The sequence below is a fragment of the Oncorhynchus mykiss genome, chromosome 1 (assembly GCF_013265735.2).
Source record: "Oncorhynchus mykiss isolate Arlee chromosome 1, USDA_OmykA_1.1, whole genome shotgun sequence".
Lineage (NCBI taxonomy): Eukaryota > Metazoa > Chordata > Actinopteri > Salmoniformes > Salmonidae > Oncorhynchus > Oncorhynchus mykiss.
Genome location: NC_048565.1, coordinates 36,409,389 through 36,434,128, shown reverse-complemented (window position 1 = coordinate 36,434,128; position 24,740 = coordinate 36,409,389). Strand labels below are relative to the sequence as shown.

Genomic DNA, 24,740 nt, shown 5'->3' with positions numbered 1-24,740 from the left:
CTCACTCTCTCTCTCTCACGCTTTCTCTCTCTCTCCCTCACTCTTTCTCTCTCATCACTAGCAGGCAGTGTGGATGATTGCCCTTTGCCAAGAGTGTTAACCTCAGAGAATTAAATGAAATGAGCAGTAAGTAGGCATTGCAGTTGAGAAGGCCCAACAGGGTGCCAGCTATACAGATCATGTGAGACATGGCTGGTGAAAGCACCGGTGCATGTTGGGAAACGGCTGCACAGATGGGCTCAGACAGGAGGCAGCAAAATGCATCAGGTTATTCAGGCAAGTCAAACCTACAGCTTCTTCTTGTTATGTAAGGACAGTCTCATGGTTGAAACATGCACCTTCGTATGGTATTTTCTGTGTTTCTGTGTATCCATTAATCCCACACAAGTCTTCAATGGTAGTAAGTAATCTAACAGTAGTCTGTGGTTGTGATGACAGACAATGTTTTGTTATTCTATTGCTCCTTTATTTGTGTCTTGTTGCCTGAGACAGCAGTGAAGCAGAACTGACAGACATGTGGACTGGAAACAAGGCCCTCAGTTTGCGGTGTGAGTGTGTATGTGTGTGGATTCCCGGTCTCCCGGAACAGGATTGGGCTTGCTCAAATATGTCAGCTTGGTTAAAATTGTTCACCTGTTGTCGACATGGGACACCACATGAAGAGGAAGGTGTCACAGAGTTTCTCTAGTCAAAACCAACAGCAATTAAATTACATTGAACCCTTAGAAACGGATTTAGGATCAGTTTTCCTCTCTGGTCCTGACCTTTCCATTGTAAGCTTCACAATAGCACTGGTCCTGATCCAGCAGCTCAGGGGTATTTCTCTAAGCAGGAACACTGGCCAACTAAATTTTCCCAAATATTCTGAAAAAGCTCCAGTAGTGTTAGTACTAGCCTAAAGCACTCTGACACAGTCTGATTATATGCACATACACTATTTCATTTAGAAACCTCCATGTGATGTCTTCATTACTTTTGCTATGATCAGGGGCACAACTTTGGTTTTAGAAGTTGGGGGGACATTATTATTACTTTTTTTAATCCAGTCGGATGAACACTCCAAACAGCCTATCCGACTGCTCGGAGGAGTCCACATGGTCCATAAGCAGACCGTTGCCTTGATAAAACAAAAATGGAATTTTGGGACTGTGCCTCCCCCTACCAGGGCTGTTGTCCTCAGTAAAGGCACTGTGATATCAGTGTCAGTACTGTACAATTCTGAGCTGGGAAAGAAAAGAGGGATGCAAATTATTCTCTAACTGTCCAGCAGAGGGAGTCAAAACATTGAGATAGGAAGTTCACACTTGGATCCCATGTTCCACTCTTCAGGTGATTGTTGGATGTAATCCAGCCCCCAGAGTCCTCTTCCCTAAACATGATGGTCATCCTCTCTGGTGATCTGCATGAGGTGATTGGTTGATGCCCGTTGCAGGACTGCACAGAAGCTCCGCCTGTCGGTGACCTGAGCCCTTGGACTAGGGAGATGGAGGCTGGCCTGTGTGGCAGGTGGTGAGTATCCTAGGGAAGCAGAGGGACTTTGGGCCTCACAGACTCCTGGAGCCCTTGGTTCTCAAGCCTGGGTCTCCTCTAATTGGCCCTAGCTCTGTGTGGTCGTCAGTAGGCTTTACAGCAGTCCCAGCCCTGGCCTCAGCCACCCCACCACTAAGCCTCAGTCTGCGCGCTCGCAGCTCTGACACCCTCCAGCCACCACGGTCTGATGTGGCGTTTTGAGGGGGAGAGGGCATCAGAGTGGATTCAGAGGATAGGGAGATACAGGCCACCTCAAGGGATTTGGCTTTTATCTGAAACACATCTGTAAATGAAACATAGTTTACTAGAGAACATTTGATGTTGCATTGTGGTAGTGTGATTTCAAGTTATTCTGTGTTACAATTCCTTGGATTTATATTTAGGTTTCTTGGTTTTTTATTTTATATACTGAATAGGTTTGACATGTTTGATGGCCTTGTAAACCAGAGGTGAGAGAGACTCACCTGAAGAGGGGGACTGGAAAGGTAAGTCTGGCGAGCCAGTGTTTGCCCAGTGACTCGACCCATCTCTTTTTCCACCCACCTCCTCGCCACTGAAAATGCTGAGACTTCCTTCATCATCCTTCTCTTCATCACTGTGGAGGATGGTCAGTATCTGAGGCCATCCCTCGACATGGCTAATAGACATCTGGAACACAGTCATAGAAAAGAGTGAAAAGTCAGTTCAGAGTGGCTGGCTGACTGACACAGGACTAAGTGGTCAGTACATGTTATGCTGTTCCCTCGTCGCTGCGCTGGTGTCTGTCCTGCTCCGAAAGGTCATATGTGTGCTCCAAAACATGGGGGTGGGGCGCTCGGAGTGGACACAGGTGAGGGGGCCGCAGTCTGCATACAAAGGTAAGGAGAGAGAGGCAGGGAGACATTATGAAGTTAAAGACAGAGCTTTACACAGAGGTGGGGGTGGCACCTGCATAGGGAGAGAGAGAGAGATGGATGAGGTTGGAGATAGGAGGGTAAGGGGAATAGAGAGAGGGAATCAGAGGGAGGGATAGAGGGACAGGAATGGTGAGAGGGATGAAGATATAGAATATGGATGGAGGCAGAGAAAGAAATACAGTGAAGAACAGAGAGAGAAAGTGACAGAGTGTGTAGAGATGACAGATCGTCGGACGTTGGCAGGGAGCTCCATCTGTCATGTCACCTGGGCCACAGCTGCATCGCTCCATCACCCTCCCCTCCTCTCTCAGATAATTATCTCCTTCTGTTCATCCTGACATCACATTAGAGAGACGGGGGGGGGGGGGGAAACGTCACCCAGCCATAATGGTCTGTCACAACACATAACTATTCCACCTTCACTCTGGGCCACCTTCCATTGGCACTGGAAAACTGTCAAATCTCTGCTGTGGTGGTCAATGTGCCAGAGATGAGTAAGAACTCAGTATCTACAGTTTCTCCCCACTGATGGGTCAACATACCCTCATCTTCTGTCGCCTGGCTCTGAGGGCCTGGACAGGGTTCCCACAGAACAAGATCTTCCCTGCACCTGGAGAGAAACAAAAAACAATGAATTACTGTGGAGGATAGCTAATCAGGGATGGGATTGTCACAACATGGGAAATTATGAAACTGGATAAAGGCATAGTATGCCTGATTTCTAGGGTCAGAAAATCAATGATCGCTGATTTAAAACGACATGATGATGAATCTTCAGACACTGTTACAACATGTCCTCGTGGTGGCAGTGTTGACTAATTATACATTTGGATGCTACGTTTGGAAAATAAAGTCAAATACATTAGAAACTGTTGAATAACACACAAGAAGGATACAAAACAATAAGCCTGGTTCACTATATGGGCCATATTCAGTTACTAAAAGTGGGGCCTTGTATGTGGAGATGGTAGGGCTTTCAGTGCTAAGGACACCAATACAGTATTCCACCGTGCGTCAGAACGCTAGCGTCTGGGTCCACAGAGGCTGGACCTGCATCAGCAGAACCGGATCTGGACCCGGAAGGAGAGAAGGCTCTGGATCCAGCCCCTGATAAGGGTCACGACCTAGAAAGGGGTCTGGAGTCAACTGCTGAGAGGGGCCTGGCACTGACCGGTCGACTGGAGGGATGGGAACTGAAGAGGCTGTTAGCTAGGCGCTGGCCAGAGCTGGGTCTGGAGTAGGCACTCACACTGGCTGCTCTCTCCTCTATGGCCAGACAGGGAAGAGGGAACATATAGAAGAGTACAATACAGAGTAGTATTAATGGCCTTATGGAAGCAAAAAGACACACACACACACACACACACACCCTGTGCCATCGCTACGCAGCTGCCGTCTTTGATGGACTCTCTGAGCAGGGCCCAGTCTTCCCCCATGGAGTTGGTGCAGCCAGGCCCTGCCTTCTCCTCTGCACACATGTAGTCTAGGTAATGCAGCTGTGGGACCAGCTCCCTTACCGCCAACCGGTAGCAGTTCCCCTTTTCCTCCTCGAACTAGGGAAAGGAGAAGGCAGGATGAAGAAACATGAGAGGGTACCTTGAAGGAAGAGATCCCGCACATAAAAAAAGAAACGCTAACAGATCCACTCCAACTACTTTCAGTTGCAGAAGACCAGCTCAGTCAAAGGGTACTACATGGAGGGTGGGGAAAATCTAGTCCTGGAGGGCTGCAGTATGTGCAGGCTTTTATTCCAGCCCAGCACTTACACCTCATTCAACTAATTGAGGTCCATATAAGCAGATGACAGGTTGAATTAGGCTAGGTGTGTTAAAACAGGGCTTGAATAAATGCATCCAGTGCAGCCCTGGAGAAGCAGAGTTGCCTACCTCTGAACTACACAGTCGATTCAGTATGTTAGGTGATACAAATATGATAGGTGACTTCATAAAGGGTCCAATGTTGTGCTTTAGTTGTGATTTTAATGGTCGATTAAGGCCAAGGAATGTCCAACCTTTCAAAGTTATCCTTTCAACGCCAAACACACCACTTAACAACAGAATAACATACTGTAAAAGAACATAGCCCTGTTAGAAGAGCTTTAAGCCACAATGAGTGTAACTTCTGTTCAAAGGAGGAGACAAAGAAAATGGTTCTGAGTGCTAATAATGGCAATAATCTGCACTTTGTACAGTGTTCTGGTCCTTTATCAGCACTGGGAGACAGCACTGCGGAGAGCGAGGAGGGAGAGAGACCAGTAAAAGCACTATGCTGCTGCTAAGAGATTAAATTAGAGCGGAGTACTCTCACCCTTCACCAACCAACAGAGAGAGAGGGGAGAGAGAGGGAAAGAGACAAGAGAGAGGCGAGACCGAGGGGGAGGAGAGAGAAGAAAGAGAGAGAGCTGCACTTTCTGTGCTCCACCAAGGGTATAGAGTCTAGAAAAGTAGAAAAAAAAGCAAACCCAAGGACCCCTCTCTCAGAGCTTGGACCAAGCCTAATGCATATTCAGGACAGCGTTCCCTCCCTCACTGCCCCAGTTTCCTAATTCCTGCTGCTGGTTGGGTGGGTCAAAAATAAACACATTCACTCATCCATTCATACCACTTCAACACTGCATTACGTCGTTATAGCGAAACCTTAATATACCACTTTAATATGGGCTCATTCCCATATCAACACCTGTGCTAAAGAGAGTATATTTTCCACCCTGCCTAGTTGAGCAACGTTTATACTAACTATCACCACAGCTTGTACCATCCCTACTTACACAAGCAAAGCCTGTTTTGCTCTGAACACCAATTCCCTGTCCCCTGCTCTCCAGTCCCACCCTGTTCTGCCTGATGCGGACATTATCATCTGGGCCCATATGGGGGACATTGTGGAGAGTATGACTCACAGCCTGAGCCCAGCATGCAAAGCCATGGTAGCACAGTCATTCTGGATAATTTCATTACCAGACTCAAACACTCACAACCCCCATGCCTGGACGCACACACACACACACACACACACACACACACACACACACACACACACGCATCTTGGAGTATCTAAAATCCAGATTCAGTAATATATACAATAATACACATGATTGTGGTTGTGGTGAGGGTTAGGAGTGTTGGAGTGTGCGCAAATACCTGTGTGGCATTAGGGTGGGGGTGCATACAGACAGGGTTTCCCTCTAGGGTGAGCGTGCAGAGTTGGGAGCGCCGGCCCAGGTACTGCACCTGCACCAGGTCATTCACATCATTCCCTTCCAGGTCCAACAGCTGTAGATTCTCCAGCATGCTCAACTGACTCAGGTCCGACACTCTGTTGTAGGCCACATACAGCTCCTAGCGTAGGGAGAGGACATACCAACACAGGCTCAGGTTTAGTGGAACTCAACATTTACATAGTCAAATACATAAAACGTCAACCTTTGTTGAACTGTGAGGTTTTCACAGGTAAATGAGGTGGATAGAAGCCAGGTGGAGTAACAGGTCTTGTGGACTGTAGTTCATGATGGTACACTGCAAAGGTTTTCCACTACAAACTCTACCTTGAGAGAGGAGGAGGGGACACCATCCAGGTCTGCCAGGCTGCAGTGAGATATCCACAGCACCTGAAGGTGAGACAGCGTGGTTCCCAGGTCCCTACACAGCCATGATCCAGAGGCAAGGGTGGAATTGTCACAACAGAACATCAGGAGGGAAAAAGGCTACCGGCAGGGCTTTGTTCATTGGTACTAGTAGCACTGGTGTACCCAACTTTTAAAACGAGCACCAGGGTAATAGATTGATTTAAAGGTATTTAGATAGCCTATATGAATCATGTTTTGAAGCTCATCCCCTGGAGCCCCTGTGATGATACTGATGGTTTGTCGAGATTGATGGTTTGTTGACAACTGTAGCATTTTAGCTAAGCCTAACCCAGCTACGAACAGAAGTGACATTACGTAGCTGGTTAGGAGAATGAAGTTAAGGTTAGGAAAAGGTTTTGGGTTAGGCTTAGCTAAAATGCTAGTTGTCCACAACTGTTATCCCCAACGTGACAACTAGATGGAGCTGTACTGGTAGCCACAACCCTACTAACCAACAGCGCAGTTCAAGAAATAGAATTAAGAAAATATTTCCAAAATGAAATAAAGTAAAGATAACAAGTAACACAGTAGAATACAGGGGGCCTGGTACCGAGTAAATGTGTGGGGGTACAGGTTAGTCAAGGAACCTGTGTGCACACATTTGTTTACATCCCAAGCATTTCTCCTTTGCCAAGAAAAACCATCCACCTGACAAGTGTGGCATATCAAGAAGCTGATTAAACAGTATGATCATTACACAAGTGCACCTTTGTAATGGGGACAATAAAAGGCCACTCTAAAATGTGCAGTTTTGTCACACAACACAATGCCAGATTTCTCAAGTTGTGATGGAGCGTGCAATTGGCATGCTGACTGCAGGAATGTCCACCAGAGCTGTTGCCAGAGAATTTTATGTTAATTTCTCTACCATAAGCCATCTTCAACATCGTTTTAGGGAATTTGGCAGTACGTCCAACCGACCTTACAACCGCAGACCATGTGTATGGTGTCTTTTGGGGCGAGCGATTTGCTGATGTCAACGGTGTGAACAGAGTGCCCCATGGTGGTGGTGGGGTTATGGTATGGGCAGGCATAAGCTACGGACAACAAACACAATTGCATCTTATCGATGCCAATTTGAACTCAGAAATACCGTGACGACATCCTGAGGCGCATTGTCGTGCCATTTATCCGCCGCCAGCACCTCATGTTTCAGCATGATAATACAAGGATCTGTACACAATTCATGGAGGCTGAAAATGGCCTGCATACTCACCAGAAATGTCACCCATTGAGCATGTTTGGGATGCTCTGGATCGACATGTATGACGGCATGTTCCAGTTCCCACCAATATCCAGAAACTTCACACAGCCTCACACAGCCATTGAAGAGGAGTGGAACAACATTCCACAGGCCACAATCAACAGCCTGATCAACTCTATGCGAAGGAGATGTGTTAAGCTGCATGAGGCAAATGTTGGTCACACCAGATATTGACTGGATTTCTGATCCACGCGCCTACCTTTTTTTTAAAGGTATCTGTGGCCAATAGATGCATATCTATATTCCCATTCATGTGAAATCCATAAATTAGGGCCTAATGAATTTATTTGAATTGACTGATTTCCTTATATGAACTGTAACTCAGTAAAACCTTTGAAATTGTTGCATATTGCGTTCATATTTTTGTTCAGTATAGTTCAATTTATCATGATTATAAAGCCAACAAAATGTTAATAAAAAAAGGAAATTATTGACTATTGATTAATATTATTTTCATACTGTACCTACATTTTAAAGGTTGGATTTGCACTAACCAATGTTATATGTCGACACTTAAAACCCCCTAAGGTCGATGTCCACTCACCCACAGGAATATAATTAGCATAATAAAAATATCCCCATAAAAATGCATCAGTTTAAGCTAGAGATATGTTGTTGTTTTTTGCATTGGATGCGTCTCAATCCACGGCATCTACCTACAGTGCATTTGGAAAGTATTCAGACCCCTTCCCTTGCTACGCATTTTGTTATGTTACAAGAATTGCCAAGAGTGTGCAAAGCTGTCATCAAGGCAAAGGGTGGCTACTTTGAAGAATCGCAAATATAAAATATATTTTGATTTGTTTAACACTTTTTTGGTTACTACATGATTCCATGTGTTATTTCTTAGTTTTGATGTGTTCACTATTATTCTACAATGTAGAAAATAGTAAAAAATTGTAAAAATAAAAAAATAAAAAACCTGGAATGAGTAGGTGTGTCCAAACTTCTGACTGGTCCTGTATATAATTATTTTTGATACTTCAAGGGGTCTTAAAATTCTAAATCAAATTATCTTGCTATTCTAAATAGCTTAGTAGAACCCCCTCCCCAGCTTCGACGGGGCTTAGACTGTTTAGTGCCAAAAATAAGTGGCTAAATACATGTAAAAAAATATATACAGTGCCTTGCGAAAGTATTCGGCCCCCTTGAACTTTGCGACCTTTTGCCACATTTCAGGCTTCAAACATAAAGATATAAAACTGTATTTTTTTTGTGAAGAATCAACAACAAGTGGGACACAATCATGAAGTGGAACGACATTTATTGGATATTTCAAACTTTTTTAACAAATCAAAAACTGAAAAATTGGGCGTGTAAAATTATTCAGCCCCCTTAAGTTAATACTTTGTAGCGCCACCTTTTGCTGCGATTACAGCTGTAAGTCGCTTGGGGTATGTCTCTATCAGTTTTGCACATCGAGAGACTGAATTTTTTTCCCATTCCTCCTTGCAAAACAGCTCGAGCTCAGTGAGGTTGGATGGAGAGCATTTGTGAACAGCAGTTTTCAGTTCTTTCCACAGATTCTCGATTGGATTCAGGTCTGGACTTTGACTTGGCCATTCTAACACCTGGATATGTTTATTTTTGAACCATTCCATTGTAGATTTTGCTTTATGTTTTGGATCATTGTCTTGTTGGAAGACAAATCTCCGTCCCAGTCTCAGGTCTTTTGCAGACTCCATCAGGTTTTCTTCCAGAATGGTCCTGTATTTGGCTCCATCCATCTTCCCATCAATTTTAACCATCTTCCCTGTCCCTGCTGAAGAAAAGCAGGCCCAAACCATGATGCTGCCACCACCATGTTTGACAGTGGGGATGGTGTGTTCAGCTGTGTTGCTTTTACGCCAAACATAACGTTTTGCATTGTTGCCAAAAAGTTCAATTTTGGTTTCATCTGACCAGAGCACCTTCTTCCACATGCTTGGTGTGTCTCCCAGGTGGCTTGTGGCAAACTTTAAACAACACTTTTTATGGATATCTTTAAGAAATGGCTTTCTTCTTGCCACTCTTCCATAAAGGCCAGATTTGTGCAATATAAGACTGATTGTTGTCCTATGGACAGAGTCTCCCACCTCAGCTGTAGATCTCTGCAGTTCATCCAGAGTGATCATGGGCCTCTTGGCTGCATCTCTGATCAGTCTTCTCCTTGTATGAGCTGAAAGTTTAGAGGGACGGCCAGGTCTTGGTAGATTTGCAGTGGTCTGATACTCCTTCCATTTCAATATTATCGCTTGCACAGTGCTCCTTGGGATGTTTAAAGCTTGGGAAATCTTTTTGTATCCAAATCCGGCTTTAAACTTCTTCACAACAGTATCTCGGACCTGCCTGGTGTGTTCCTTGTTCTTCATGATGCTCTCTGCGCTTTTAACGGACCTCTGAGACTATCACAGTGCAGGTGCATTTATACGGAGACTTGATTACACACAGGTGGATTGTATTTATCATCATTAGTCATTTAGGTCAACATTGGATCATTCAGAGATCCTCACTGAACTACTGGAGAGAGTTTTCTGCACTGAAAGTAAAGGGGCTGAATAATTTTGCACGCCCAATTTTTCTGTTTTTGATTTGTTAAAAAAGTTTGAAATATCCAATAAATGTCGTTCCACTTCATGATTGTGTCCCACTTGTTGTTGATTCTTCACAAAAAAATACAGTTTTATATCTTTATGTTTGAAGCCTGAAATGTGGCAAAAGGTCGCAAAGTTCAAGGGGGCCGAATACTTTCGCAAGGCACTGTATGTATATATTTCCTGATCTTTCTTATATCTCTCAGATATAGGACAGACACTTCATAACAAACATCCTTTTGTTGTTCCATGTAGTGAATCTGTTATTCAATGCACTTGTATGGGCTAACAGCAGTAAGGTCCAAACATTGTTTTCAACAAATATTTTTTAAATACATTTTTTGATACTTCAAGGGGTCTTACAATTCAAAATCAAATAGCTAAATGATTCTTGGTATGACCATCTGAAAATAATTTGTTCAACTACTAGACAAAAAGGAAATGTTCATTTGAGAATACAACACGGAAAAAGACACAGAGACAGAAGCCCTTCCCCTCTTTATTGCAGGTTGTGATATGCGATTAATCAACATTGACACTAGTTCATTTGAATAAAATAGTTTAACAATTAAAACAAGTTAAAACACTTCCCTTGAAAGAATCAACCCTTCATCACTATAAAATGTATACATAAGATAACTCGTATGTTAAGATTAGACATCTTAGTGAAAACAACAATAGATCATTGAGGAGTAGAATATTATTACTAAAGCATAATTTCAGGTGAACAAAAGAAAAAACACCATACCAGCGATAGCACAACCTTGCTCCACTGATCCCTGTTCTACTGGGTGACCAAATTTCTGTTACAGCCCAGAAATAGCACACTTGATTGTCAACTCCTTGGGTTTGATAAGTTGAATCAGGTGTGTTATTGCTGGGCTGAAACAGAATCTTGGCACACCCAGCAGACCTCCAGCAGGGTTCGCCTGCCCCAATTGTAATAGGTTTATACATTGTGTGTGATGTTTAACTGTATATTTGTATACAACCTGTGCTAACATAAGTAGGCCTACACATATAACCCATGGCATATAGGTAGGCCTACCTATGTTATCAACATTTTGTATACAAAAATACAGCTGGTATACACAGTTGGTTTGTGAGAAGGTGTTAGTTCACAATTAGCCTTTGTTATGTAAATTAAACTGCAAAGTACCAGTGGCTTGGCTTTGGCCCCAAGTGAGAGCAGGTCCACCAGAGACATGGCCCAGTGGCACAAGGGTGCTGGCCTGCGTAGATGGAAACCGAAAAGTCTGAGCCTTATGGGTAAAACACTGGTGTAAATCATGTATGGAAATGCACCATTAGTTTTTTTGAACATTCATTGGGACCCCTCTCTTCAATTGCAAACACAGGCTTTCTTTATCTGAGGACAGAAAACATCACAAAAAACAGGCTTAATTTATACTCAAATTAGACCGCACTGAATATTATGTCGCTATTATCTCTCTGTCCTCAAGGTTTTTCTCTCTCGGGTCTGGAACTGGAGAATGTTTTCATAATGTTCTCCCACAAAGTTACCTGCGCTATCCAGTAGCCTACACTCTCCTTTTTTCTGACAGTTGGAGCTGCAATTTCACCCTCTTCATTTCATGACTGCTTTCTACAAAAGCATTTGGAGACTGTTTTCATTTACAATAATTACATCAAGTTCGCTAGCTAATAGAACGTTAGCTAGCTGATGACATTTAATTCACGTAGCTAAACAATGTGTAACATTAGCTAGCAGCTCAGTTGAGTTAGCCTACAAAGTGGCCTACTACTAGGACTGTAAAAAAAAAAAAAGTTTTTTAAACATTTACTTACTTTAATAGGTTCTCCCACTCACTTTGTTTATTTGGGTCCTTACTACAACGAAATAATGGGCAAATCTTCAAGATTTTACCTGTGGTAGTAAAGCGCAGCCATGAGGACGAATAGAGTACCACTGCATGAGTCATAACACCCATAAAACCTAGCGGACAAACAGGGAAATAGTTCAGGTAGCTAGGATTACGGAAGGATGATTGCAGAAACTGAGGTTTTGTTTGAAACTGCTAGAGAGTCGAGTGCAGCTAATAGTACGGAGTGAGAATGAGTGGGTGACAGTGGCGAAGAAGAAGGGAAACGAGAAGTAAAGCTATGTTGGAAAATAGGGAACCAATAGACTTGTTTTTGGTCAGTGTCAGGGTTTTGGATCAATGCTACTTGAGAAATCCGTTTAACATATCCAGGAAAATCTGGAATGTGTTGGAAGAAAGTGTGGAGTCGGTGAGAGTCACAAGAAGTGGTCATATTTAGATTTGTTGTGTCTTCTGCTCCGCAGACACACGAGTGTTAAGACTCAAAAAAAGATATCGGAGTGGAATGTTTCCTGCGTGGGTTTTCGTAGCAGGGAGCCTATCAAGGGGGTTATTTCTGGGGTGACGCAATAAATAAAGGTAGAGGATATTACTGAAGACATCGAAGGAGTGGTTGGTGCACGTTGATTGACCTGTACGATGGACGGAGAAAAGAAGTTCACTTCATCCATGCTACTGTTCTTTGATGAAGAGTCTCTCCCTTCTCATATAAAGTTAGGATTCATGAGATACCCTGTAAGAGCTTTTGTGCACAAGCCCCTTCAGTGTCATAAATCTAAAATATTTGGTCATGTGTCAAGTGTGTGCAGAAGGGAAGAGTATTGTATGCCATATGAAGGGGAATGCTACAACTGTGGAGGTGAACATGCGCTTGAATTCTTGGAGTGCCCTGTTAGGGTGGAGGAGAATGAGGTGGCAAGGGTAAGGAGTGTCCGGCATGTCTCTTATCTGGAGGCGGTGAGAAAATTAGAAGGAACGAGTAGCGGGGAAGAAGCAATTGTAGTAGAGCCACCAAGACCGGTGAAGGTTTCTCATTAACCAATGGACAGTGAAATGCTACATGGTAAAAAGGTGGACTTTGTATTATTTATTGTAATGGTCATAAACTGTACAGCACAAGCGGATAAAAAGTATACGAAAATTGGAATCATTTTGAAAGCTGCTGAAAATTTTTGGGAACTTCGTGATTTCACAGCCGAGGCGGTGCAAGAAATCCTGTCGGTGAATGTAGCCCCATCACAGCCTCCCTCCCTTGCACACTCCTCTCTCACCAGCCTCTGTTATGAGTACCCCTGGACCTTAGCACACTCCTTACAGTCTCCCGACAGGCCTCCAGGACCCAGTCAGCATACTGCATTCTCCACAACCCCGCTGGACTTTCTATCCCTACTCTCTGCACACTTACCCAGCCCCTGCATCCAATCCCAGGTCCATGGGAAACCCTTTGGAAGCCTTGTTTATCTATGACTTCTGGTCTGTCCCCAACTTCAGTATATTTTTAAAAGCTGGTCCCCTCAACCTTAGCCCCAACAGCACACTCCCTACTTTCTCTACACTCCCTACTTTCTCTCCTGACAGCAGGCGCAGTATTCAATTGTCCCTGACCACCACCCTCCCTAACAAACACTCTCTCCTCATCAGCCTCTGCAGCCCAGAGCAGGAAATGCTATCGAGGCTGTTCACGTCCGGCCGGCCCTTGGCTGTTCCTCACAGGGTGGGTCACACAGTTCTCTATCTCCCCTCTGCTCCTTTCCTCTCTTATATACCTTGATCCTGTATCACTCTACCTTCCCTCTCCTCTCTTATCCCTCGCTCCCTCTACAGAACATCCAGGCCATATAACACAGATATTTCTCTCCTCTGCTCCTCTCGCATCCTCTGCTTCCTGTATAACACTTACACAGATGCACAATGGCTTCATCTTCATCCTCCAACGACAGGCTTTTTCCAGCAGCACCTTGTCAGCCTTGCCTGGTTGCCAAATCTGTGTGCTTTGTGCTGTTATACATGCGAATGACAGAGGTTCTGGCTAAAGCAATAATTGATATGGCAAACAGGCCACAGTCTGTCTGTCTGTCTGCTGTGCGATTTACAGGCCGGGTGCATCCTCTTTCTCCACAGACAAAGGCCCTCAGTCAGATTTGCTGTTCCCCCTCGCCCTAGTGTTACAGCTCCCTACGGCCTGCCTTAGTGGAAATAAAGCCACTGCACCTGTACTGTGTATGTTCCTATCCCATAGCCTACCAGCCGGACCCAGTGGTCTCGGTCTTCAAAGCCTAGCTCTTAACCACATTGCGGGCCTCCAGAGCCTTCTGCTTCTGGGCCTTTCCTGATGCAGACAGCCAGGCCAGGGTGAAGCGTCACAGAGATCCCCATGGGACAACACTAGCTCTGGTTCCAATTACAGCTCTCTTTGTGGGAGGATGGGAAACCCACACACAGTGGGTCTCCTGCTTTGTCCCCTATCATAGGAATGGAGCATCTAGGGCTACCTGCCTTTATACTGTTAGCTGCTGCTAGTAGTAGTGTTTGTAATACTCAGAGCAGAAAATGCTTTATTTTATTTAACAGACAATTCCAACACATAACTACAATAGACAGAGAGACAGAGACAGAGCACTATAGAGTGGGACTTTCCGCTTACCCCACTGACGTTATCATACTGTTGTTAATTTTCAGCTGCACCAGCTTGGGCAAGTAGGCACCTGCAAGATGATAAGATAAAGAGAGAGAGACGTTCCTCACACGTCACAGAGGGCCGATGACTTGATTCGATTGGGTCTTAAACAACTGGCTGGCTCCCTCCCAGCCACGCCTTAACAGACCTATAATCTCCATTCATTAACGGAGAGAGAGACAGAGTCTGCTGCTAGTGATTCACCCCTGCGCAGACAAACTTCCGTCATGTCCGCACAAGTTGAGCAATTGAGCTTTTCTTAAGGACATAGGTGAGCATGATGGTGCGGTTCTTTCTGTCCTTATCTGTTAAAGCAGTGAGAAGAGCAGGAGGGAGTTGTGCTCAGTGAGAGAGCTATGTATGGTACAGTACAAACCTAAGTGTGAATTTGGCATGTTCTGTTTTGTGCATGGGGTTGGAACCTAAATTATTGCCATTGTTTCATTCTGAACAGAACCATTATTTTTTCGTTTCTACTGTTCCGACCAGCAAAATAAAGTTCTGAACCAGTTCGAACCCCCAAAAAAGTAATGGTTCCTTTATAAACTTCTGAAATCAACATTTTTTTTGCTCGACATTAAATTACATAGCTAATCGGATAGAGCAGCTTGCTATGGAGCGGGAAAGCGAGGGTGGAGGTGGAGGAGGAGGAGGAGGCTTGACTTGAAGCGCTGGAAATTCTTGCTGTTATGCATTATCTGAATTAGGCTCACAGAATTATACCTATGGAGGAGCAGCTTCTATGAAGGAACTTTGAATGACTTTGAACTTCAGTGAGTTGGCTTAATGTTAGACCAGAGAAGCTAGCTAGATAGCTAGCTAACAAGCTTGTGTGTGCAGAGCGGCACCAGAATTAAAATAAAAACACGTCTTAGCGTCTTTTTGTAGTTAATAAATACAATATCAAATGCTCTAATTAAATCTCTCTCCCTAATTTCTGAATCACGGTTGTAACGTCAGTAGGCTACAGTAGCCTATGTTTCGGAGGGGACGGGAAGGTAGCCTACACACACACACACGCAAAGATTTTCAGCTGGCAGGCAGACACTGGAATACGTTTCTGAGTGACAGTGAGGGCTTTGCATAGGGCTTATGTTGCAATTTTTAGTGGGATAGGAAAAAATTCCCGGAACATAAAATATCGTTAGTAACCGATTCCCATTAACCGATTCCCATTATTTTAAAATAATGTTTCTGTTCCGGAATAGATCACTTTCGTTCCCGGTTCTGATTCTGTTCCTTTAAAAACATATTTTTTCCTCAAATTTTCTGTGCAGTTCCCTGAACCGGTTCCAACCCCTGGGTGTATGCATCACACAGCCACGGTATGTTTTTTTGTCTGGCTTTTATCTGTCTAACAGTAAACCATGTCTGTGTAGATTGTGATTGTCTTAATTTATCTATACTATGAGTCAATACACATAATATGAACACATCATGTGTGAGTCTGTCAACACTGTACATTTCACACATACAGTTGGTATTGCATAATGCCCACTTCATGTTTGATTAAAACAAGGATTCACATACAGTACTGTTCACATACACGTCATATACAGTAGAATATACAGTACACAGTCCCCTATAATTGCAAATACTGCAAAAATAAAAAAATTGTTGTTTTGGCTATGTACTCCAGCACTGAAATCGTGGTTGCATCCACATTAATATAGAAGTGTTTAGAAACATATTCTATTCTTATTTACAATAAAAGTGACTCCAAAATGACACAATACATTTTTTACCATTAATTTATATTGGGAACAAAATAATCTGAACCACATCCAAAACAAACAGCAAATGCATCCAACAAAATATGTCACTGTCCCAATACTTTTGGAGCTCACTGTATGTTACAAGTAACTGCCAAAATAAAGGAAATGGCAACATAAAGTGTCTTAACAGGGTGTTGGGCCACTACAAGCCAGAAGAGATTCAATGTACCTTGGCATAGATTCTACAGGTGTCTGGAACTCTATTGGAGGGATGCGACACCATTCTTCCATGAGAAATTCCATCATTTGGTGTTTTGTTGATGGTGGCGGAAAAACACTGTCTCAGGCACCACTCCAGAAACTCCCATAAGTGTTCAATTGGGTTGAGATCTGGTGACTGAAAAGGACATGGCATATTGTTTACATCGTTTTCATGCTCATCAAACCATTCAAAACCACTCGAGCCCTGTGGATGGGTGCATTGTCATCATATGGGGGGCAAAGCCATGGTAGCCAACATAATGGCCTGCCCAGCATTTTCATACATAACCCTAGCATGATAGATATTTATTGCTTAATTAACTCCGGAACCACACCTTCTTCTTTGGGATTGGGTTGGCGGATCAAATCCAACTTAAAGGTACATACACCGCCCCCTACTGTACTAAAATGTGAACCCAGTCACGACCTACCAACATTAAATTATCTTCATTATTCCTGTTCCTAAAAGGAAAAACTTGCACCACCAACTAACCCTATACCTATATACCACTATTTCATATAAATAAAAATCAGCACCCCATTAACTCATACACCCAGGTACCTCTCTGCAGATGCCACCTACACTATTCCACTACTTTGATGGCCTGGGAGGACGGGCCACCACCCCTCAACACACCCTGTAACTCTTCTGAAGTCAAATCTCGTATACCCTTCTCTGCAGCTGCCACCACAACATCTATTTGCTGTGAGTTACATTCCATTTCTGGGGTACAGTTGATAACCATTGCTACAGTATGAACACTAAGAAGCCAACCTTACTGAAGCATAACTCACTCGTTACCCTATCCCTCCGTGCTGGCACAAATCTACTACTCACTGGGATCCTCTCAGGATCCCTCACCCTTGACTCATCCCCCTCCACTTCCTTCACTGCCTCAGCATACGACACCCTCTGCACTACTCTGACTCTGGCCACTTCAACCTGCCTCTGTCGCCCAGGACACTTCAGATCCCCAGCAACAAGGGCACCCCTACAGTTGACACATACAACTTTATCCACCGAAATTACACAATACTCTGTCCCATGCACTACTGCACACATCCCACATCTTAGAATCTCCCTTCTACACACTGCTGAAACATGACCATTGCACCAGAAACAAAGTGGTAGCGCCTGCTCCCTCTGATCAGAAAAAACACAAAAACATACAGTATCACAAGTCCGCTACAGGTTACTTCACTGATTCAACTGCCCACAACTCCTTTCTCACCCACCCTGAAACCACAAATGGATCTGCCAATAGGCAGGGGCTCACTTTCTCCCAAAATGTCACTCCTATTGGCCCAGATTCCTCCTTATCATGTCTGACGCCATTCTTCCTCAACACGCTTCTTCCCACTACACCTGGCTCTTCTCCTTCTTCCTCGCTGTCCATTATCACATCTATCCGTTCACCATGCTCTTGCCGCGCCTTCATCCACTGCATTGCTTGCAGAGCACGCACTGATGACGTTTCTCCAAAACCGAACTTCTGTTCCTTAGCCTATTTTACAAGTCAGGCTAACTCTGACCTCTCTTAAAAAATAATAATAATTTAAATTTAAAAAATTATATGGTGGAATAGTGGAGAACAATTGGAGGTTTACTCAGTAGTAGTGCAGCTATTTGGACAGTGGTACAGCTATTTGGACATTCAATCATTATGGCACTATTTCATGGCAAGTTTACAAACATATATTATGATAAATAGTATTGAAACTTGTATCTCATTGTGGTAAATGGTGAAGTAAGTATAGCCATATATAATTATAATGGCTTGACCGATAATAAAAGACTATCAGTATTTACCTGGCTAAAAGAGAAGGAATATTATATCTATTGTTTACAGAAAATTCATTCAACAATTTTAGATGTAGTTGTATGGAAAATGGACTGGAGGGGCAGAATATACTTCTCCTATTGGCAAAGAAACTAAAAAAGCAGTGATGATATCAATAATTTTGACCCGAATGTGCAAATTGTCCAAACAGATCCTCAAGGTAGATGGATTATTTTAAATATGTTATTGTACCATAAAAATAAAAAACAGAAATATCACATTTACATAATTATTAAGACCCTTTAGTCAGGACTTTCTTGAAGCACCTTTCGCGGCGATTACAGCCTCGAGTCTTGTTGGGTATGATGCTTGGCACACCTGTATTTGGGGAGTTTCTCCCATTCTACTCTGCAAATCCTCTCAAGCTCTGTCAGGTTGGATGGGGAGCGTCACTGCAAAGCTATTTTCAGGTCTCTCCAGAGATGTTCAATCGGGTTCAAATCCGGGCTCTGGCTGGGCCACTCAAAGACATTCAGAGACTTGTCCCGAAGCCACTCATGCATTGTCTTGGCTGTGTGCTTAGGGTTGTTGTCCGGTTGGAATGTGAACATTCGCCAAATTCTGAGGTCCTGACCACTCTGGAGCAGGTTTTATATATAGCCAAATATATAGCCACAGATCTTTATTATAAAGGGATTGATGAGAGAAAAAAAACAATTGAATCAATTTTAGAATAAGGCTGTAACGTAACAAAATGTGGAAAACTTCAAGGGTTGTGAATACACAATTCCATGCGTACTTTCTTTTTTTGCTGAGTGTATTAGGTCCGGTCAGAGATGCTGAAGTGGTTTGTTCAGTCAAGTATCTCGATAGGAGGAATAGAAGTGGTCTGAATATGGTTTGGCTGCTGAATCAGATGTGTTGGTCCTCCCCAGTGCTGATACCTAAATCTCCTCCGTCTCTGTACTGTGTGTGTGTCAGAGTGTTGTACTTTCTGTTTCCCTCTCATTCAGCTGTAGTTAGTGTAGGTCATAAGGGAGACGCAACAATAAGCTACTGTATACCTGGGCTCTGAGGACACTTCTCTACATGATAGACAAGCCCGCTGCGTAAGATTAATCATCCCTATAAAGCTGTCATACAGGCCTTTCTACTGACTCTGAAAAACAACAAAAGAAAGATGACCAAGGTCCATGCTCATCTCCGTGAACGTGCCTTAGGCATGCTGCAAGGCGGCACGAGGACTGCAGATGTGGCCATGGCAATGAATTGCAACGCTACAGGGGGACAGGGAGGACAGCTGATCGTCTTCGCAGTGGCAGACCACGTGTAACAACAGCTGCACAGGATCGGTACATCCCAACATCACACCTGTGGGACAGGTACAGGATGGCAACAGCTGCCCGAGTTACACCAAGAACGCACAATCCCTCCATCAGTGCTCAGACTGTCCGCAATAGGCTGAGAGAGGCTGGACTGAGGGCTTGTAGGCCTGTTGTAAGGCAGGTCCTCACCGGCAACAACGTCGCCTATGGGCACAAACCCACCATCGCTGGACCATACAGGACTGGCAAAAAGTGCTCTTCACTGACGAGTAGCGGTTTTGTCCCACCAGGGGTGATGGTCGGATTCGCGTTTATCGTTGAAGGAATGAGCGTTACACCAAGGCCTGTACTCTGGAGCGGGAGCGGTTTGGAGGTGCAGGGTCCGTCATGGTCTGGGGCGCTGTGTCACAGCATCATCGGACTGAGTTTTTTGTCATTGCAGGCAATCTCAACGTTGTGCGTTACAGGGAAGAAATCCTCCTCCCTCATGCGGTACCCTTCCTGCAGACTCATCCTGACATGACCCTCCACATGACAATGCCACCAGACATACTGCTCGTTCTGTGCGTGATTTCCTGCAAGACAGGAATGTCAGTGTTCTGCCATGGCCAGCGAAGAGCCTGGATCTCAATCCCAATGAGCACCTCTGGGACCTGTTGGCTCGGAGGGTAAGGGCTAGAGCCATTCCCCCCAGAAATGTCCGGGAACTTGCAGGTGCCTTGGTGGAAGAGTGGGATAACATCTCACAGCAAGAACTGGCAAATCTGGTGCAGTCCATGAGGAGGAGATGCACTGCAGTACCTAATGCAGCTGGTGGCCACACCAGATACTGACTGTTACTTTTGACCCCTCCTTTGTTCAGGGACACATTATTCCATTTATATTAGTCACATGTCTGGAACTTGTTCAGTTTTTGTTTCAGTTGTTATGTTCATACAAATATTTACACGTTATATATATATATAGTTATATATATATATACACACACACATACACACAGTGGGGAGAACAAGTATTTGTTACACTGCCAATTTTGCAGGTTTTCCTACTTACAAAGCATGTAGAGGTCTGTAATTTTTTATCATAGGTACACTTCAACTGTGAGAGACAGAATCTAAAACAAAAATCCAGAAAATCACATTGTATGATTTTTAAGTAATTCATTTGCATTTTATTGCATGACATAAGTATTTGATACATCAGAAAAGCAGAACTTAATATTTGGTACAGAAACCTTTGTTTGCAATTACAGAGATCATACGTTTCCTGTAGTTCTTGACCAGGTTTGCACACACAGCAGCAGGGATTTTGGCCCACTCCTCCATACAGACCTTCTCCAGATCCTTCAGGTTTCGGGGCTGTTGCTGGGCAATATGGACTTTCAGCTCCCTCCAAAGATTTTCTATTGGGTTCAGGTCTGGAGACTGGCTAGGCCACTCCTGGACCTTGAGATGCTTCTTACGGAGCCACTCCTTAGTTGCCCTGGCTGTGTGTTTCGAGTCGTTGTCATGCTGGAAGACCCAGCCACGACCCATCTTCAATGCTCTTACTGAGGGAAGGAGGTTGTTGGCCAAGATCTCGCGATACATGGCCCCATCCATCCTCCCCTCAATACGGTGCAGTCGTCCTGTCCCCTTTGCAGAAAAGCATCCCCAAAGAATGTTTCCACCTCCATGCTTCACGGTTGGGATGGTGTTCTTGGGGTTGTACTCATCCTTCTTCTTCCTCCAAACACGGCGAGTGGAGTTTAGACCAAAAAGCTCTATTTTTGTCTCATCAGACCACATGACCTTCTCTCATTCCTCCTCTGGATCATCCAGATGGTCATTGGCAAACTTCAGATGGGCCTGGACATGCGCTGGCTTGAGCAGGGGGACATTGCGTGCGCTGCAGGATTTTAATCCATGACGGCGTAGTGTGTTACTAATGGTTTTCTTTGAGACTGTGGTCCCAGCCCTCTTCAGGTCATTGACCAGGTCCTGCCATGTAGTTCTGAGCTGATCCCTCACCTTCCTCATGATCATTGATGCCCCACGAGGTGAGATCTTGCATGGAGCCCCAGACCGTCATCTTGAACTTCTTCCATTTTCTAATAATTGCGCCAACAGTTGTTGCCTTCTCACCAAGCTGCCTGCCTATTGTCCTGAAGCCCATCCCAGCCTTGTGTAGGTCTACAATTGTATCCCTGATGTCCTTACACAGCTCTCTGGTCTTGGCCATTGTGGAGAGGTTGGAGTCTGTTTGATTGAGTGTGTGGACAGGTGTCTTTTATACAGGTAACGAGTTCAAGCAGGTGCAGATAATACAGGTAATGAGTGGAGAACAGGAGGGCTTCTTAAAGAAAAACTAACAGGTCTGTGAGAGCTGGCATTCTTACTGGTTGGTAGGTGATCAAATACTTATGTCATGCAATAAAATGCAAATTAATTACTTAAAAATCATACAATGTGATTTTCTGGATTTTTGTTTTAGATTCTGTCTCTCACAGTTGAAGTGTACCTATGATAAAAATGACAGACATCTACATGCTTTGTAAGTAGGACACACTGCCGATTTTGCAGGTTATCAAATACTTATTCTCCCCACTGTATATACACACACACACACACACACACACACTACCGTTCAAAAGTGTTGGGTCACTTAGAAATGTCCTTGTTTTTTAAAGAAAAGCACATTTTTTGTCCATTAAAATAACATCAAATTGATCAGAAATACTGTGTAGACATTGTTAATGTTGTAAATGACTATTTTAACTGGAAATGGCTGATTTTTAAGGGAATATCTAAATAGGCGTACAGAGGCCCATTATCAGCAACCATCACTCCTGTGTTCCAATGGCACGTTGTGTTAGCTATTCCAAGTTTATCATTTTAAAAGGCTAATTGATCGTTAGAAGACCCTTTTGCAATTATGTTAGCACAGCTGAAAACTGTTGTTCTGATTAAAGGATCAATAAAACTGTCCTTCTTTAGACTAGTTGAGTATCTGGAGCATCAGCATTTGTGGGTTCGATTACAGGCTCAAAATGGCTAGAAACAAAGCACTTTCTTCTGAAACTCCTCAGTCTATTTTTGTTCTGAGAAATTAAGGCTATTCCATGCGAGAAATTGCCAAGAAACTGAAGATCTCGTACAACGCTGTGCACTACTCCCTTCACGGAACAGCACAAACTGGCTCTAACCAGAATAGAAAAAGGAGTGGGAGGCCCTGGTGCACAACTGAGCAAGAGGACAAGTACATTGGAGTGTCTAGTTTGAGAAACAGATGCCTCACAAGTCCTCAACTGGCTGCTTCATTAAAAAAGCACTTTACGGTAATTACTCTTGCTTTTGGCATCAAACAGGCAATGAAAACGTTCAAAATTTGACTCATGAAAAAGTAATAAAGAGATCCAAGTGACTGTGACTATTGTCTGTCTGTCTGTTACTGGAGGAGGCAGTCAGGTTCTAGGTTAAAGGTCCAATGCAGATGGTTATATCTCAATATCAAATAATAACTAAGTACCTTACCGTGATTGTTTTAAATTTTCTCAAGCAAGAATTTTGCTAAGAGTGTCTGAGTGGGGAGGGAAAAACAGAAAACTAGCTTGTATAGGCAGAGAGGTTTGGAACTATTTCTTATTGTTCTATTAACTAATTTGCCGCATGGGGATGTGACCATGGAATGACCAAATACATATAAAAGAAAATCTCATTTTTGACTGCACACCACAGATGATTATAGATGGGAGTGTTTGCACTACATGCCTTTTGGCTTAGCATACTCACAAGGAAGCACAGACATCAGAGATAAATCCAAATCTCCCCAAAAGCTTAATGGCCAGATTTCACTAGTTGCACCCAGCTGTCTCCTCCTTTCCAGAGACCAATTTCACTGAAGAGGCTAATAGCGTTTCGCACCAGGCAACCACACCACAGCCTCATTTATAAACTAGCCCACCAAATAATTTCAACAGTGACACTGACGGAAAGGGCAATGAGTTTGCTTTATCATTTTGATAAAAAAATGTTTTTTAAAAACAGACACTGCAAGGAGAGATTACAAAAAAATGTTATCTTATTGATGTTAGCCTTAATGTTGATATCAGGGTATTAAATATGAAGACTTCTACGTACATAGACAGAGGGTGTGTGTCGTTTATGTTCTCTAATGCTGTGCTTAGGCCTACATCCTGAGCGTCCAGTGTGCCATTCATCAACCTCTGATGCTTGTGACACTTTTATGAATATCCCCCCCATATGTCCACTCAGCAATCAAGGTCATGGAGCATGTTAATGGTTTAAGAACATTAGCTAATTTGTGGAGTCACATGCTTGTCCTTTAAAAGCATACGAATATAGGAATGTATAGGTTTTGTGCAAACTACAATTATATAATTGTTTTAATGCCCTAAATGTAGTGAAGAACCATGCTTCCATATCCCATAAAGGGCCACACATCCGTTCCCAATAAGAGCCTCACCAGCTTTTCTGTAGAGAGGTAAGAGCTCCACCAGCATGTCAGAGTCCTTGTAAGCAGCAGGGGTTGGGTTCATCTGACCAGACCCACTCAGCTAAGTCACCAGTACCATCTCTGTGCCTGGCCGCGCCAAAGGTACAGAGTCCTGGGAACAAATCATCACTCACGGACACCTGGAAGCAATTAAATAAAGGTGAATAATAATAATAATATGTTAGTGAAAGCGTCAACATATTTATGTGTGTGTGAGATGGCTGGTATGTGTAAATGAGTGTGATGTGGCTACTGTAACTGCACTTGAAACCATGTAAGAATATATCTAAGATACTAAAAACAAAGCATATAAAAGTTGACATTGCTAGCTAGCGCCACTTCTACATACTTGTTTCATAAATTCCTAAACAAGACATTCTATCTGAGGTATATTGTCAGAAGAAGTCGCTTATCTGGCTATTTGGTTAGTTAGCCTTGTTAGTCAGCTAGCTGATACCTCACACTTAGGGGTTGGCTCTGCTGGCTTGAGTATGAAAAGAAGCTGGCTAACATCTCAATATCATACAAATGTGTTGACGTGTTGATTGGCTGCAGATAACAAATTAATTTAAAAGTCTAAATGGAATCACAAATAACTTTTCATTTTGGTTATCCACCAATACCCAATGTCGTATTTTCTCTTACCTTAGATAGCTAGCTACATTCGTAAACGTGTGAAGTGCACATTCTTCAGAGAGCATTTGCAAAGACACGCACAAGTTTGCTTGACAACGGCAAATTACTTCCTGGATACGGTT

General features: G+C 43.6%; 1 protein-coding gene across 1 annotated transcript; it reads right to left on the bottom strand.

Moving 5' to 3' along the window:
* Window positions 1-444: 444 nt before the first annotated feature.
* LOC110522188 lies at window positions 445-24,740 on the bottom strand. Its single transcript, XM_021600372.2, has 8 exons — window positions 24,628-24,740; window positions 23,953-24,122; window positions 5,968-6,061; window positions 5,564-5,761; window positions 3,796-3,979; window positions 2,969-3,036; window positions 1,995-2,178; window positions 445-1,813 (listed from the first exon to the last, which is right to left on the bottom strand). Exons 4-8 carry the CDS (start codon window positions 5,711-5,713, stop codon window positions 1,545-1,547), a joined length of 855 nt encoding a protein of 284 aa, XP_021456047.1. The 5' UTR covers window positions 5,714-5,761; window positions 5,968-6,061; window positions 23,953-24,122; window positions 24,628-24,740; the 3' UTR covers window positions 445-1,544.

What these genes read in the sequence shown, in the direction of transcription:
- LOC110522188 (XM_021600372.2), bottom strand. Translation starts at nt 5,713, where the DNA reads ATGCTGGAGAATCTACAGCTGTTGGACCTGGAAGGGAATGATGTGAAT. An exon ending in CTGCGTAGCGATGGCACAGG is followed by an intron (nt 3,037 to 3,795) that starts GTGTGTGTGTGT and finishes GTTTCTCTCCAG; the next exon opens with GTGCAGGGAAGATCTTGTTC. An exon ending in TTTCCAGTCCCCCTCTTCAG is followed by an intron (nt 1,814 to 1,994) that starts GTGAGTCTCTCT and finishes TTTCATTTACAG; the next exon opens with ATGTGTTTCAGATAAAAGCC.